This window comes from Lutjanus erythropterus, chromosome 8 (genome assembly GCF_056507025.1).
Source record: "Lutjanus erythropterus isolate fLutEry1 chromosome 8, fLutEry1.hap2, whole genome shotgun sequence".
Taxonomy (NCBI): Eukaryota; Metazoa; Chordata; class Actinopteri; order Lutjaniformes; family Lutjanidae; genus Lutjanus; species Lutjanus erythropterus.
In genome coordinates, this window is record NC_139324.1 from 26712733 (window position 1) to 26732668 (window position 19936).

The 19936-nt window shown below is 37.8% G+C and overlaps 1 protein-coding gene across 2 annotated transcripts in view; it reads right to left on the bottom strand.

The window, feature by feature from the left end:
- osbpl6 (oxysterol binding protein-like 6) overlaps nt 1–19936 on the bottom strand; it is a 72485-nt gene that overhangs the window by 24350 nt on the left and 28199 nt on the right. Inside the window, exons 3-10 of one of the 2 annotated variants that reach the window (XM_084725095.1) lie at nt 19078–19200; nt 17973–18026; nt 15159–15272; nt 14839–15054; nt 10499–10643; nt 10237–10340; nt 9658–9750; nt 8057–8225 (exon numbers count right to left, since the gene is read on the bottom strand). In XM_084725095.1, coding sequence (XP_084581221.1) covers nt 8057–8225; nt 9658–9750; nt 10237–10340; nt 10499–10643; nt 14839–15054; nt 15159–15272; nt 17973–18026; nt 19078–19200 — 1018 coding nt within the window. The remainder of the gene's footprint in view (nt 1–8056; nt 8226–9657; nt 9751–10236; nt 10341–10498; nt 10644–14838; nt 15055–15158; nt 15273–17972; nt 18027–19077; nt 19201–19936) is intronic. The other variant, XM_084725097.1, reaches the window with a different exon arrangement.

The following is a 19936-nucleotide window of genomic DNA, read 5'->3' on the forward strand; positions in this document are numbered from 1 at the left end:
AGAGCCACACGCTGTTCACCTCGATCCTTCCCGATGCCCTCTCCTCCAATCTTCAGGTCCAGGCAGCAGGAGTCCAGAGCCACTTCACCTCACCAGTCTCTGCTTCGCACCTCTTCACCACCACCACCAGTGTCTAGACCCCGGGGGGTTCTCTTCTCTACAGCTTCATCACCCCCATTTATATATATATATATATATATAGTATATACATATTGTTTCACCTCAATGGGGTCTAACCGCCAAAGACTGTTCATGTTTCATATATCATGCATGTGCCAATAAACCATTCCCCTTTTACTCTTAGTCTCTCCTGATTGAAATGACCATACATATATACATACATACTTATGACCATACATACATACATACATACATATGACCATACATACATTTGACCATGCATACATACATACATACATATGAGCATACATACATACATATGAGCATACATACATACATACATATGACCATACATACATATGACCATGCATACATACATACATATGACCATACATACATATGAACATACATACATATGACCATGCATACATACATACATACATACATACATACGTACATATGACCATACATACATACATACTTATGACCATACATACATATGACCATGCATACATACATACATACATATATATGAGCATACATGCATACATACATACATATGACCATACATACATACATACATACATACATACATACATACATATGACCATGCATACATACATACATACATATGAGCATACATACATACATACATGTGACCATACATATATACATACATACATACATACATACATATGACCATGCATACATACATGTGACCATACATACATACATACATACATACATACATACATATGACCATGCATACATACATACATATGAGCATACATACATACATTCATACATATGGCCAAACATATGACCATGCATACATACATACAGACATACATACATATGAGCATACATACATACATACATACATATGACCATACATACATATGACCATGCATATATACATACATGTGACCATACATACATACATACATACATACATACATACATATGACCATGCATACATACATACATGTGACCATACATACATACATACATACATATGAGCATATATACATACATATGACCATACATACATACATACATATGACCATGCATACATACATACATATGACCATGCATACATACATACATGTGACCATACATACATACATACATACATATGACCATACATACATACATACATATGACCATACATATATTTGACCATGCATACATACATACATACATACATATGAGCATACATACATACATTCATACATATGGCCAAACATATGAGCATGCATACATACATAGATACATACATATGAGCATACATACATACATATGAGCATACATACATACATACATACATACATACATATGACCATACATACATATGACCATGCATACATACATACATACAAATATACATATGACCATACATACATACATACTTATGACCATACATACACATGACCATGCATACATACATACATACATACATATGAGCATACATGCATACATACATACATATGACCATACATACATACATACATACATACATACATATGACCATGCATACATACATACATACATATGAGCATACATACATACATACATACATGTGACCATAGATATATACATACATACATACATACATACATACATACATACATACATACGACCATGCATACATACATACATACATACATACATACATACATACATACATATGAGCATACATATATACATACATACATACATATGAGCATACATACATATGAGTATACATACATACATACATATGACCATGCATACATACATACATATGACCATACATGCATACATATATACATACATACATGTGACCATGCATACATACATACATATGAGCATACATACATACATATGAGCATACATACATACATACGAGCATACATACATACATACATACATATGAAGCTCAGCGTAAGTTCAATCAGGAAGACCTTCTATTACACTGCCTTCATTCATAACTTTTCTTTACTCCAGCTCTCTCCTCCTATTCCCTCTAATCAGCTGTTTGTGGGCGTTCACCTTCGTCTTTACTATCCAATCAGATTTTGCCACGGTCGCGATAGCCAGTCAATTTGCTGCTGCCAAACTTTAAATCGCCTCTGTCTTTGCTCCATCAGTTGTCATTCAGTCAGTAGCGCGACCCTCCTCCACCCCTCTCTCCTCCAGTCATTGGACCCAGGTAGCCACAAGATGTTCACCTTGATCCTCCCTGAAGCCCTCTCCTCCAGTCTTCAGGTCCAGGCAGCAGGAGTCTAGAGCCACACGCTGTTCACCTCGATCCTTCCCGATGCCCTCTCCTCCAATCTTCAGGTCCAGGCAGCAGGAGTCCAGAGCCACTTCACCTCACCAGTCTCTGCTTCGCACCTCTTCACCACCACCACCAGTGTCTAGACCCCGGGGGGTTCTCTTCTCTACAGCTTCATCACCCCCATTTATATATATATATATATATATAGTATATACATATTGTTTCACCTCAATGGGGTCTAACTGCCAAAGACTGTTCATGTTTCATATATCATGCATGTGCCAATAAACCATTCCCCTTTTACTCTTAGTCTCTCCTGATTGAAATGATCATACATATATACATACATACTTATGACCATACATACATACATACATACATATGACCATACATACATTTGACCATGCATACATACATACATACATATGAGCATACATACATACATATGAGCATACATACATACATACATATGACCATACATACATATGACCATGCATACATACATACATATGACCATACATACATATGAACATACATACATATGACCATGCATACATACATACATACATACATACATACGTACATATGACCATACATACATACATACTTATGACCATACATACATATGACCATGCATACATACATACATACATATATATGAGCATACATGCATACATACATACATATGACCATACATACATACATACATACATACATACATACATATGACCATGCATACATACATACATACATATGAGCATACATACATACATACATGTGACCATACATATATACATACATACATACATACATACATATGACCATGCATACATACATGTGACCATACATACATACATACATACATACATACATACATATGACCATGCATACATACATACATATGAGCATACATACATACATTCATACATATGGCCAAACATATGACCATGCATACATACATACATACATACATACATATGAGCATACATACATACATACATACATACATATGACCATACATACATATGACCATGCATATATACATACATGTGACCATACATACATACATACATACATACATACATACATATGACCATGCATACATACATACATGTGACCATACATACATACATACATACATATGAGCATATATACATACATATGACCATACATACATACATACATATGACCATGCATACATACATACATATGACCATGCATACATACATACATGTGACCATACATACATACATACATACATATGACCATACATACATACATACATATGACCATACATATATTTGACCATGCATACATACATACATACATACATATGAGCATACATACATACATTCATACATATGGCCAAACATATGAGCATGCATACATACATAGATACATACATATGAGCATACATACATACATATGAGCATACATACATACATACATACATACATACATATGACCATACATACATATGACCATGCATACATACATACATACAAATATACATATGACCATACATACATACATACTTATGACCATACATACACATGACCATGCATACATACATACATACATACATATGAGCATACATGCATACATACATACATATGACCATACATACATACATACATACATACATACATACATATGACCATGCATACATACATACATACATATGAGCATACATACATACATACATACATGTGACCATAGATATATACATACATACATACATACATACATACATACATACATACATATGACCATGCATACATACATACATATGAGCATACATACATACATACATACATATGACCATGCATACATACATACATACATATGAGCATACATACATACATTCATACATATGGCCAAACATATGACCATGCATACATACATACATACATACATATGAGCATACATACATACATATGAGCATACATACATACATACATACATATGACCATACATGCATACATACATACATACATACATACATATGGCCATGCATACATACATGTGACCATACATACATACATGCATACATACATACATACATACATACATATGAGCATATATACATACATACATATGACCATACATATATACATACATACATACATACATACATACATATGACCATGCATACATACATACATATGAGCATACATACATACATTCATACATATGGCCAAACATATGACCATGCATACATACATACATACATACATATGAGCATACATACATACATATGACCATACATACATACATACATACATACATATGACCATACATACATATGACCATGCATATATACATACATGTGACCATACATACATACATACATACATACATACATACATACATATGACCATGCATACATACATACATGTGACCATACATACATACATACATACATATGAGCATATATACATACATACATATGACCATACATACATACATACATACATACATATATACATACATATGACCATGCATACATACATACATATGACCATACATACATACATTCATACATATGGCCAAACATATGACCATGCATACATACATACATACATACATACATACATACATACATACATATGAGCATACATACATACATACGAGCATACATACATACATACATACATATGAAGCTCAGCGTAAGTTCAATCAGGAAGACCTTCTATTACACTGCCTTCATTCATAACTTTTCTTTACTCCAGCTCTCTCCTCCTATTCCCTCTAATCAGCTGTTTGTGGGCGTTCACCTTCGTCTTTACTATCCAATCAGATTTTGCCACGGTCGCGATAGCCAGTCAATTTGCTGCTGCCAAACTTTAAATCGCCTCTGTCTTTGCTCCATCAGTTGTCATTCAGTCAGTAGCGCGACCCTCCTCCACCCCTCTCTCCTCCAGTCATTGGACCCAGGTAGCCACAAGATGTTCACCTTGATCCTCCCTGAAGCCCTCTCCTCCAGTCTTCAGGTCCAGGCAGCAGGAGTCTAGAGCCACACGCTGTTCACCTCGATCCTTCCCGACGCCCTCTCCTCCAATCTTCAGGTCCAGGCAGCAGGAGTCCAGAGCCACTTCACCTCACCAGTCTCTGCTTCGCACCTCTTCACCACCACCACCAGTGTCTAGACCCCGGGGGGTTCTCTTCTCTACAGCTTCATCACCCCCATTTATATATATATATATATATATATATAGTATATACATATTGTTTCACCTCAATGGGGTCTAACCGCCAAAGACTGTTCATGATTCATATATCATGCATGTGCCAATAAACCATTCCCCTTTTACTCTTAGTCTCTCCTGATTGAAATGACCATACATATATACATACATACTTATGACCATACATACATACGACCATACATACATTTGACCATGCATACATACATACATACATACATACATATGAGCATACATACATACATATGAGCATACATACATACATACATATGACCATACATACATATGACCATGCATACATACATACATACATATGACCATACATACATATGACCATACATACATACATTCATACATATGGCCAAACATATGACCATGCATACATACATACATACATACATACATATGAGCATACATACATACATATGAGCATACATACATACATACATACATACATACATACATATGACCATACATACATATGACCATGCATACATACATACATACTTATGACCATACATACATATGACCATGCATACATACATACATACATACATATGAACATACATGCATACATACATACATATGACCATACATACATACATACATACATATGACCATGCATACATACATACATATGACCATACATACATACATACATGTGACCATACATACATACATACATACATACATACATATGACCATGCATACATACATACATACATACATATGAGCATATATACATACATACATACATACATATGAACATACATGCATACATACATACATATGACCATACATACATACATACATACATATGACCATACAGACATACATACATACATACATACATACATATGACCATGCATACATACATACATATGACCATACATACATACATACATGTGACCATACATACATACATACATACATACATACATACATACATATGACCATGCATACATACATACATACATACATATGAGCATATATACATACATACATATGACCATACATACATACATACATACATACATACATACATATGACCATGCATACATACATACATATGACCATACATACATACATACATACATGAGCATACATACATACATATTTAAATTCTTTTTATAATTCTTTTTAATTTAAAATTTAAAATGAATTGTGACTTCTTGATGTTATTGAATATTTTTGCATATGTTTATGAAATAAACACTGTTCAAATTGGAAAAGGAACGTTCTTTTTCACTTATGCACCATTATGGTACAATGTTGCCTACAGGCAATGAACCCCAAAAACTTCCAAAAATAAAAATAAAAATAAAATTTCTTCAGATTATGTTTATTTAGTCTATTCTGAGACATAAAAACACTCCAAACATTTTTCCCTCACTGGCATCATAATGTGTACCATAGAGGGTTAAAGGTTTGCCAGATGAAACTGAATTAGAGCCGCTGCAGAAGACTGACAGTGTCACTAAACAGGTTAAATTTATGTGAATGATTTCTCAAAAAACTTGACATCACAGAGGCTGTGTTCTACTATACAATTCTTAAACCTGGTATAGGAAGACAGGGACAACTGTCTGATGAAGCAGCAGGTGACTGTCCATCTCTGGCTGCAGAGGATATTTCCCCATGAACAATCAAGTAGAAAAGCTACCTCAGGTGACTCTGTCACAATGATACAGTTCCACTTCTTACTGTCATAAATTTACTTGTGGTGGCTGTAAAGGCAGCAGTTGATGAATTGACATATTTTTCTGATTAATTCATTGATTGTTTAGTCAAATAATATGTTAAAATAATGAAAAATACTCAAAATGCTGAGGTGACATCCAAACCCCAAATATCCAAAATTCAGTTTACCGTAATATAAAACAAAGAAAGGTATCAAATCCTCACATATCCTCATGTGTAACAAAAAAAACCTTGAGATTTTTGGCTTGAATTACTTAATCGATTGTTTAATTACCTAAAAGTTTGGTAATATTTCTATGAATTGATTACTGAACAAATGATACACTGTGATGCTTAAGCAACTGAGGAAAACGTAATGTAATTGTGATTCAAAAGAAAATCTCTGTTTATACCAACATCATCACCTTTAACAAGCCCAACAAGGCAACAAACAAGCAGTGAGATGATCAGGGAGGTTGTTTTGACAGGTTGTCGTAACCACAGCGTTTGAAAGTAAGATAATCAGCACATCCGTAGTGTTGCTAATAATTCCTCACAGCACAGAAACAGCCTGCTCGAACAAAAATATGCTAAGTACAGTGAGTCAAAGTTAAACAGGAAGTCAGTCTTAAAAACTGTGATGGATGATCACACTGCTCATGAAAACTACTGTACGAAAAGGTTTTGACAAACCAGAATAATCCTTCTAGGTTTTCTGATTACTGGCACGCATCTCTCCTAATAACCCCCTGCTGCTGCAGCCATGCATGCTGCCTGCCTGCCTTCCTACCTTTTTGGGCGATGGTGCAGAATTCCTCCTGAAGTTTAATGTAGTCACTGGCACACTCTACACTGTCCGTCAGCCGGGAGACAGGGGGCTGAAAGTCCACCAGCTCGGCACACAGGTTGGGGTTTGATGAGTGGAGGCGGACGGGGGACATGCTGGCAGACAGAGGGACCTGGAGAGATGACGACCACAGAGGACGGCCGTCAATCAGCTGAGAGGTACAATGACGTGTTGTGTGTGTGACAGCCAGAGCCGACAGAGATGAGCAAGAACCATGGGCTGATAAGGCACGGTTAACTCTAAAAGTACAATAAAACCAATCATTCTGCTTAAAGTTATGACAATTAACACTGATGCTATCCTAAAATTATTTTGTAAGAATTTTACCAGAACAAAATAAGTGAAGTGCATCCTCAAGAGATTTATGAAAGATCTCAGTCAAAAGGTCACGTTGCCTTTTGGGATGAACAGCAAGTCCAGCTGCCTCTGACTTGTTTAATCTAGAAATCTCTCAGGTAGACTATTGAGGGGCCTTTATATTCTATCTAGACAACTCTATTCATGACAGAAAAATGTCTTCCCTTTTAGCATGAGGGTTGGTTAAAAAAAAAGGCAAAAGTGAATGAACGCACATTTAGTCTTTTCAGGAAGCACAGATTAATATATGTGAGGCAAAATGAGGAGAAATTAGATGCAACATCAATACTCAGGCCAAGACACATCACACTAATAGGTGCCAGTTGCAGTGCAGACTGACTAAAGAATACAAAAATAAGACAGAAAAAACTGAAACAGTTTCGTCTCTATTGTGTGTGTGTGTGTGTATGTGTGCTGTAACTTCCCTTCTTCTCCCCTCTTAAAAACAGTAAAGAGATCAGCAAAATGTATTTTTGACACTTTTAAAAAAACAACCTAAAAAAAACAATCAGTATCCCTTTAAATGTACACTATGTTTAGCCAACTCCACTGGCGAAGTCAGATATTTTACCTCACATGACACAGGAATTGCTGGTTTCCTGCTGTTTGTGTTATTGTGTTACCATGTCTTAAAACAGAGGTCACACAATAACACAAGCAAGCTAACAGATTGAGGCAGCGGTAGACCAGAAACCTCCCGTGTTCTGTGAGATAAAATTACTGATTTTGCCGATGGAATTTGGTTAGTTTGAAGAGGGAACGTTGTTTGGCTTATATAACAACAGCTCCCTGTTGGAAAAGGCTGTCTGACAGCAAAGCAAAGTGGTGATAATATTCTAAATGTACTGTACGTTTAATCTGATATAGATTTTTTTCAGGTGGACCTTTATGGCTAAAATATATTGTTTAGTTTCCTATACCAGTACTCCTGCTGCTTCCTCAAATGACCCCCCATCTAATCTAGGTAAATACACTATCAATTACCTCATGCATCACTACTTCAAATAATCCAAACTTTCCACTTTAAGGTAGACCAAGTACATTTTTAATTACAGGAGACTGGGTGTGTGTAAGAATGACTACAAGTCTGTAACATTCTTGTGTGTGTGTGTGTGTGTGTGTGTGTGTGTGTGTGTGTGTGTGTGTGTTTCTGTATGTGGCAGAGCAAATATTTAGAAAAGAGATACCTGTAGCTGGAATTTTGCATCTTTGCCGACACTTTTTGTTCTCCATCTTCTGTTCAAGCGCTTTTCTTTCTTTGACAATTCAACACAATTGGTCTTTGTGGCACGCGTGGATCAAAATATGCAAAATGTGATTAATAGGACAAACACATCACAGGTAAAGCAAAAAAGTTAAGACACACACATTGACTGCAGTGAAATGGCAACAAAAGATAACATTCCCACAAATGAGTTGCAAAGAAAATATTGAAACAAATGAGATATGTGGTGTTAAAAAAAAATGCATTTCAGCCAAAGAGTATAATCCGAAAAAATTAGAATTTAATAGACGCAGATCAGTTAGACAAGCTGGCAGGGGTTCTGTTAGCTGGGCTGTCTGTCTAGACAGGTAATGAAGGTGATTGCTGGGGTTTTAAATGGCTGTACCTTTGATACTCCCCCATCATTACTTCACTCATACAGGCTCTTGAACCTCACACACAAACCTCCACATGAAACACTAGTTAATTGCTTCCCCCGCTCTGTTCCTGTGTGTATGCGTCTATGTGTGCATGCAGGTCTGTTTGTGTGTATCTTTTTCACCTGCATTTCTGTGAAGTTGGGCGCTGACTGTGTCCTTTGCAGAATCTCCAGACTCTGCAATAACCGGCTCAGCTCAGTCAGGTTGGACTGGCATCGCGCAAGCTCTGAAAATAAAATTCACACCGACAACCACATTCAGTGTTCTGTCATGAACCAGTCTTTATCCTCCTCTCAGGGTCAGGAAACTTATTGTAAAGCCAGAGGCATGATTTAAACTACTTCTGTGTGAAATCAGATTCATGGGGAATAAAATTGCACTTACCCTCTGCACACTTGTCCATCTCCTCTGACTCCTGCAGCCAGGCGACCACCTTGCTCTGGCCGTTGCTGTAGGAGGCGGGCAGGCTGCTGTTGCTGCTGCTACTGGGGGCCACCGGCTGCCATGGCAAGCTGCTCGGCTTGGGCTGCTGTAAGGTGAGATTTGGTTGTTTTGTCTGACACTTCATGTCAAGAGTTTACTGTGTTCAACTGTGTATAATCTTATTATAGTTATTCAAATGGCAAGCACAGTAATTTTCCACTTTTTCTCAGAATAAGACAATATATATAATATGACAATATTCTGAACTTGATATGGGTCATGTAAACAGTATATCAGATATTCTGAACTGGATCTTATTCTGAAAATAGCAATTTGTGACATGTCCTCTTGCCGGTTTACAGTCAGCTCTGTGCTTTGTAAACAAAACCAACTAGCAGTGTGAAGCCTGGGGTAGAGATGCATACACAAAAGAAAAGGCCACATTTCTGGTTCGGAAGGACAAACACACCTTTAAAACATTATGAAAGAGTTGGATATGAACAGGTTTTTGGATATGTACAATTATTGCAATGCCAACGTTTTAAAGGTGGTGAATGAAAATAATAATAAGAAACTGAGAAAATGAATTATCACATTTGAGTAGCTGGAAGTAGCAAATATTTGTTTTTTTGTTTTTTTTTTCTTAATAAATGAATTCATCAGAACTGTACTTTAATTTTCTGTAAATTGACTAATTGTTTCAGAACTGCTCTGAATACAAAGACATCACTGGTATTTAAATTGATCCTCTGCATCACTGTGTGGATTGTCTGAACCCCTGAATGAGTCACTCGACACACCTGCAACAGTTGCAGTGAATCTGACCTTTAAAATATAAAAGTCAAACTTATTAAATACAGTAAGTTGAATAAATCATGACAGAAATAACATGTTGTATTACCTGCTTTTAGGAGCATGTACACTAGAAGTGCTGCCACACCGAAGCTTCCTTAAAGGGATCATACAGATTATTTGAAACGGGGCTGTGTATTACCAACAGTAGATACCCCGTCAACATGACCCCGGTTCAGAGATGCAAGGAATAGTTCCAGTGTAGGAGGCTAAGCAAAGCACTGCTGTGGATGGGGATGGCAACAAAGTTTTTGGAGAAAGATGACCACAGAGTATTTTAACCGCTGTTTTAGAATGATTTCACCACTTTACTTTGCCATCAGACAGCATTTTCTCACAGGAAACTGCTGTTAAATAAGCCAAATATTGCTCTCCCCAAACCAACCAAAGTCTATTGGCAAAATCAGTCATTTTACCTTGCACGGGACACAAGAGTTCCTGGACCACTGCTGTCTCTATCAATTAGTTTGTTTTCGCTATTGTGACTTTGGTGTTTTAAAAAGTTAGGTTTGGTTTACCAGTGTAACTCAATAACACAAAGAAACAAACAGATTGGGCAGCTGGAGACCAGCAACTTCTGTACTCTGCAAGGTAAAATGAGTCCTTTTTGCAAAAAGAGTCTGGTTGAGCGAGACAGAGTGATATTTGGGTTATATAACGAGGGTTTCCCGTCAGAAAAGGTTGCCTGATGGCAAAGTTACTAGGTGAAAATATTCTAAATAAAGTGTACACTTAAACAGATATTAAAGTTTTAGGTGATCTTTTTTTAAATTGACCACAGCAGTGCATTGCTCAGCTACTGTGCTGCTGCCCCTCTACTGTCTGTCAGTACTGTCATCTACTGCTGGTAATACACTGACTATCGCTAAGCACCTCAACAACCCCACATCAAATAATCCAAACTATCTCTTTATGTATTTGCAAGAGACCTCAGCAGTCCTCCTTCCAAATCTAGGCTGTGAATTCTGACTCTGGGATTGGAGGCCGTCATTTACACTGTTCTTGTGGGAGAGCTCATCAGGCTGCAGCCAGCTGCTCTGAATCCAGATCCTACTGATCACCTCTAATGGCTGCATGAGGCACAGAGCCATACTCCCAGGAGAACCTGCTGCGGCTACATCATCCTCACATTTACACACACACTTCAGACACGTCAACAAGGACCAGGGCTTCACACCAAACTGAAAACAGCCTGGACAACAAACCCTTCCTGTTATCCTAATGATCTGTACACAGTTACAGCGCCAAACAGCATGACTGCATTGGGCAGATATCTGTCGGCACATTCACAGCTATTAGTCTGGCAATTAGCTGCATAATACAGAGGACAGATCAGTGCCATGGCTACAGCACAAGTTGCTGAATTGGAGAAACTGAAAGGATGACATTGCACACAGTGAAAGGTATAAAGTTATCAGGTGACGGAGCAGACACAATTTTGTCAGACCATAAAGTCTTCCAGTTGTTACTGTGAATTTTACTTTCTCTCTGCTGGATGATATTTTGGTACACTATCCCAGTTTCCAATAAAACAGAACTAGGCTATCTCTCATTCCCCTTGACATCCCCTTCTTGAATAAGTTATCACGCTCTGCTTAGAGCACAGAAAGAGACAGTGTGCCTGTTTTTACGTGTTAAATACAGTAAAATACGAAACATGTCCAGATGTCCAGGCTGCTTTGTTTAGAAAATCTCATGTCAATATCTAATCTGAAATGTTGTGTTTTAGTTTTTCATCTGATCTCTGCAGAAAATGAACCACCAATAATTCTGATAATTAATAATTTAATTTAAAGTCTATGTAACTATGTAATTTAAGGTCTTAAGGGCTTGTAATGAAGGGTCCTATGTAAATCTAAAGAGAATTAGGAAATACAATAGTTCATACATCAGTACATCAACTCAGAAAACTATTAGTAATTACAGAATTAATTTTGCACACCAATCATAAAAAAAAAATCCATGTCAGTTTTCCCACTCAAACAGGTGTAACAAAACCTCTGAGTTCTGCTTAATCTGCCTCTTTGAGTTTAAGATCACTCAATGGGAACTGAAGTTGCTCAGATTGCTTCATATCGCTCCCGACTCCTTTGACAAAAACACTCATTTTACCTCACAGAACATGGGAGTTGCTGGTCTACCGCTGCCTCAATCTGTAGCAAGAAACATTAGTTCACGTCCAAACTAACATGTTAAAACACCAAAGTCACACAATAACACAAATAAACCGATTGAGGCTGTGGTAGTCAAGCAATAACGTGTTTTGTAAGGTAAAAATACTGTTTTTGTCAAAGGGTTTGAAGAGAGCAGAAAAAGTGGCTTCGGTTTCCCATCACAAAAGGCTGTTTGAAGGTGAAGCAAAGTGGTGGAAATATTCTAAATATAGCATACACTCAAAGTGATATTGATTTTTTAAGTGACTAAAATACTCCTGCTGACCCTGTTCACAGCAGCTAATTGCGTAGCTTCCGTGTTGGAACTCCTACCAGTCTAAAGAGATGGTCTAAACCGGGTTTTCTAACTTTCTAACTTTTTGTGGATGCTTAGGGTTAGGGTTAGGGTTCAAGCCAAATTTAAAGGAGAAAGGCTTTAAAAGAGAAATCTGTAATATATTTACATTATAAAATGACCATCATATGTCATTAGATGTTAATCAAACATGCTAAGTTGAAATACTCGCCTCTCTGACAACAACACTAAAGCCATAGTAATTTTTATTCTGGTCTGTAATTTGTGTTTTTGTTTGCTTGTTTCAAGTTAATTCAAGTTCAAATCAATGCAGATTTTTTTTTCAAATTTTCAAAAGTCTGTTTATGTGAGAAATCATTAATAATCTTTTAGAAGTAGTAGATGTTTAAAGGTGAAAATTGAGAAATATGTTAATAGTCTGGCAGGCAGAAGACAGGCAGTCACTGAACTCAAACTGAGTACTATTTGTGTATATTTTCAGAGCAGTGGGCTTTTTTCAGAATAACAGGCTTAACTTTACACTGACGGACAAATGACAGTAATAAACAGTTAATAAAATTAGAGTAGGGCTCGTTGTCACTTGCTATTGTCAGATCGCAATGTTGCACTCGTCTTGCACTCCTGCAGTGTTTCTGCAGCGTGCCTGAGCTGCCTTAAGGAGGAGGGGATGGAGGAAAACAACTTGCATCAACCACAGACAGTATATGAAACAGTCTATGGCTTAAATTTTGGACTGCAGTACTCATTTTGGGAAGCAGCACATTTTTTTTCAAGCAAAAACAGTGTCTGGTTCCAGCTTCTAAAATGTGAGAATATCTGCTTTATATGACTGCAAACTGAATATCTTTGGACTTTGGACTGTTGGTCGGACAAATCAAGAAAACAAGATGTCACTTAGCACAAACATTTTTCACTGTTTTCACACATTTTATAAACCAACACATTAAGTGAAAGTATTGATCAGTTGCGACCCAACTTACTGTACGAGCACAGTCTGTAGTGCTATGGAGGGGGTGGGGGATCACCTTGGCTTCACGTACCACACCAGAGGCAGGCTGGGGGGACTCGATGGCAGCCGGGGGAGGAAACGTTCGCATGGTGGCCTCCCGGGGAGATCGCACAATCTCGTTCTGGCGGTAAAGCCGGTGATGGCGCAACTTGGACACCCAGGCGTCGAATATGTCTTGAGATTTGACCTGAAGAGGGAAAATGACTGACAGCTGTTAACTCCATCCTCAGGTGACCTCCTGTTCATCAGCTATAAAATGACAGTATTGGCTCTTCCAGTCATCAGTGTTACCTTCAGGTGATAGATATGCTCCTCAGTGTCCAGGTCGATGCGACGGGCCCTCTTCTTGATGGACATGACTGAGAGGCCGACATCGATGCTGCCATGAAGTTTGCCTTTTTGGATCTGAGCAAGTGAGAGACACGTATTTTCTCAGTTTTCTCAAGGTTACAGTTCACAACAAGCTTCTTTCATGCCTTAAACTTTGAAAAAACTGAAGAATCCTCCCTGCTGTTGATCACATGCACTCATATTAACAACATTTTAATCTTCAACTCTTTATCAGATAAAATTAGTTTAGCTCAACAGCTAGACCCATAGTTCATTTATTATTGGATTTACAGACATTTATTTATTTATTTATTTATTTTTATTTCATTTATTTATTTAAAATATGGACAGTGCATATTAATGAACATTTACATGTAAATATGCAAGATTACAGCCAGAGGCTAATTTCTATCTGTAGTCCCTTGGCAGGCTGATGTTACATAATAAACTTGATAATAAAGTAAAACATCAACTTTCTTTATTAACCAAGGCTTTCTTCCTCAGGCTCTGTGCACCCACTTCAGTCAGGAAGAACAAGTTGTTAGAGAGCTATGAAGAAAATAAAATAATATATTGTGGCAAAAAGCAAACTGCTGCTGAAAATTAGGCAAGAGGGGAATGCCATCAGAAAATTACTAATCGACTTTAATGCACTCTTAATGCCTGCTGTTTGTTTGTAATGTGACAGCGGCACATTAAACAATTAAACTCAATGCAGCATATTTAAACACGATACTTGGGTCTGACACTGTCGCATAATGAAGAAAATCATTTTAGATTCTGGCCAAATCCAAGTAAAAATTAATGTTATTGAATGAATATTATCGGTGATAAATCAATTTGCAGTATCAGCAGTGCAAAATGGAATTGGCAGCAAATCAGGATCAAGCTTAAAAACATAATTTAAAGTGGTCTATAGCTGCTTCATTATTCTTTCAGTGTGTGGACGATCGGCTGTGTAAAATATAAAGTGTTAATATGACCTGAAGCAAACAGGAATAAATGATTTTCTGCTTCACCTACTGAGGTTCCCGTGGCAGTGCTTTCTTTTACAAACAGTTCAGCAACTTTGTATTCATAATGTCGTCTCTCAGCTGAGAATCTGTATCACTAATAGTAAACATCATCAGGAAAAGAATCGGTTATTGAACAGTGCTTTTTACAGTCGATTTAATCTGAGACTCTGAACATAACTTGCCTCAGACCAGAGTTCAGCATAAGTTACCATAGTGATGGAGCCGGGTCAAAAGAGAGCCACCTTCATGACATTGAAAACTGCCTTCAACTGCCTGAACACGGCTCGTTAACACACTGATCTCGCTTCTACTCAGAGCAAACTGTACTTCACGGGCTTCCCTTTTGCAGTTAAGTTACCAGTGGCTGCTTGGAAATATGGTGGAATAAAGAATGATAAATAAACAGCTGGAACACCCACCGTCTCCCGTAACAAATCATAATACAAATGAATTTCACGAAAAAGTGACATATCCCATCAAGTCTCCAAGGTCATATTTTTGTTACTCATTCATTTTCATCCTGTTTTCTTTGTTACTCACCTCTCCTCCCTTTTCAGACTATTTCACTTCCTGCCCCTGTCTGTTTACCTCCAGCTTGGTTTTCTGCCCCGCCTGGGTTGGCTTCACCTGTGTCTCATTATCCTCCCCCTCACTAGAGTACATAGTGTGCTTTCCCTGCACTCTGCATCAGTTTATCTCAGTACCTCTGTGTCTAGAATCTGAGCCTTTTGTATTATTAGTGTCATGAGTTTTCTCAGTTTTGGATTTTGCCTCTTTACTGACCCTCCCTTTGCCACTTGTCAGCTTTGTTTGCGTCCACTGACTGCTCACCTGTGTACCTTTCTCTCCGTTTTTGGCAAGGCTGTATTTTTTGAATCAAGAACTGTCACTGAGTTGTGCATTTGAGTCCTGTCACTTACTGTTGCCTTGCAGATGTTTGCCTCCTCCAACCAGTCAAGGTGCAGTTTACATCCATGTTTTGTGTCACGAAAACTTTATAGGAATTTAATAAGTAATAAAGACCAACTTTAATGTGATCATACAGAGTACAGTCAAATTCAATTAATCCACCCTATTATTAGGAGCAGTGGGCAGCTACTGTACAATGCCCAGGGACGGGTGAAACATGCGATCTCCACACAGAAAGGCTGTGTCCAAAATTGGATTCGAATCCACAACCTTCTTTTTGTGAGGCAAAAGTGATAACAGCTGCTCTGCTGTTAAGTGTATTTTTTAGCAAGGTGAATCCCATCAATATAGTGACATGCATATAGACATGCTGTCTTCACTTACAGATGTTCTTCAGATGGATAGGGATACCTTTTTTTGAACCTTTCACCAGGGCTCTACTTCCTACTCCTCTACTTCCTCTTGAGATATAATGTTCATGAGAATAGGACATTAGGACAGATGGAAAACCTGAAAACATGAAGCCTCTGGGCTCTGCTGTCGTCTGTGTGGAGGCGTAAAAACATGCCTGAAGCATTTGGCCAACTGTAGCCCTACAAACAGCATTGGCATTGTTAATAAAATCAGTACAAGTGATCCACAATGTGGCTGGATTCTTCACAGTCATGGGTTACATTTCCATTTTGTCTGTAAAAAGTTTGGATTTTGTGTAAAGTGACATGGCGTGCAGAAACACATCGAACATCATGGCCCATGCTGCAGATGTTTCTGCTGACTCACTGCCAGACCAAGCTGATGTCAGGCCAGTCTGGCCTGTTTGTGCCTGTGGGTTATAGTCAGGGTTACTTACATCAATGGGGGACTTGGAGTACTTCAGGATACCATTGTCCAGAACAAAAAAACGCTGCAGAGAAAATAAGGACAAAAATAATGTGCTGGTTAAATAACAACAAGGGCAGACGTTAAATATAGATTACACTGGACCTGTTTATAGTATTTTACTATGAGCACAAGAAATGGATTTTTTGATAACGGTAAAATGTACTGTAGCACTGCTCAACATCAAAGCTTGCCCGCTTGGCCAGGGCAGGTAAAATGCCATGATGTGCTAATAGACTGGGCAACTAACAGTAAAAAAAAGAAAAAAGAAATAAACTATTGAACTATTTTGATAATTGATTAATCATTACAGTAAATTTTCATGAAAAATGCATTTAAAGACATCATATCAGACTTTGACACACTGGGATGGACGCTGTTCATTATTTTCTGACATTTATTTTCTGACGTTGCTGCCCTAGATTAAACATGAGAATTTATTGTATTTATGTAAAAACCACTAATAAATCAATTTGTATAGGTCCAAGTAAATTTCTAACTCATGGACCCTTCCTAAGTCCTGCCAGTTTTTGCTCTGTGCTCCAATAACCGTTGAACAAACCTGGTACCTCAGTGACGCTTCTCCTTTACCATTTCCTGTACTTAAAACTGTTATGTGCTAGGCTCTGTCTATGTTGATAAGAAAACCTTTTTTTTCTGGTAAAAGATGTGGCTGGGGGACCTGTAAAAGCGACATTTATATAGTACTGTAGTACATATTGTGTAGTTGTATTATTTATTAGCTCATCATTGGCCGCAGGACATTGGGTCTGCGTGTTCTGCAGTGTTGTGAGTGCAGCAAGGACCGGTTTCCACTGGAATCCAAGTGTTTTGAGAAAACAACAGTTACGCTGATGCAGAAGGTGGTGACTTCAAAGGAAGTAGTACCAGTATGTTTGCAGAAGAGGCCCAGAGAAGGTGAAGCAGGATGGATGAAAAAAAAAAAACGAAACTTCTTTCAACCAATAGCACTTTACTGGAGAGCGAACTGTTTAACATTCTGGGAGCGGCTGAGTTTGAAAGTGATTTTCCAGCAACAAAAGCTCTTCGTGTCTCACTCAGCCTCTGGATCTTACCTTGTGCCAGCCTTTCAGGGGCCATTTCCGCTTCTTCAACATAAAACCTTCGTGCTTGTCAGGCCTCTGGACGTTGCTCTGACCGATTTTCAGCCCCTCAATGATTTCCCAGCTGTCTGCCTCCTAGAGAAGAATAAAAATACAGTACAGTGTCAGAACTAATCCACTCACTCCTCCAGAATAAGAAGACTAGCTGTAATAAAAAGAAAAGATGCTCCTTTCATGATAAACAGAAGAAAACAACGAGAATACACTTAACAATTCTTTATTTTCTTCCCCCGTGCTACACATTAAAAGAAAAACTGCCCCATTCAAATTCCCCCTGCTCTCTCAGCATTTACAGTCCATTAGCTTTCTCCTGACTGTGCTCTTCCTGCTGCTAGAGGGTCTGTAAATCAAACTGACGCCTCTGGAGTAGAGGGACAGCAGGGTCAGACAGGGACAGGTAAGGCATCACACCACTGTTTCCACCAGGGGGGACAAAAGGGATCATGGGTTCACAGCAAAATGTCTGGGAGCAGATAAAGATCATCATCATCCAGCTGTACTGGCCTGACATGATCCATTCAGCATCTTTTAGAACATATTTTGAGATTAATATTTTTTGACTAACACTTACTTTGCCCTCACCTGTGTCATCTGCTTCTATGTTAGCACTGCTCCGCCATAATAAATTATTTAACATTTACTAAAAATTTGTTTTGTTTGGCCATGTTTAACTGAAATTTTCCATTTGCAAACACCAAATGTGTTACTGTTTTTAACTTGAATTTGATTAATTTACTGTTTATGAGGGTTGTACAGTGTTTCTGGGGCCCTGGACTCACTGATTTTGATTTTGGTGAAACTGGATCATATT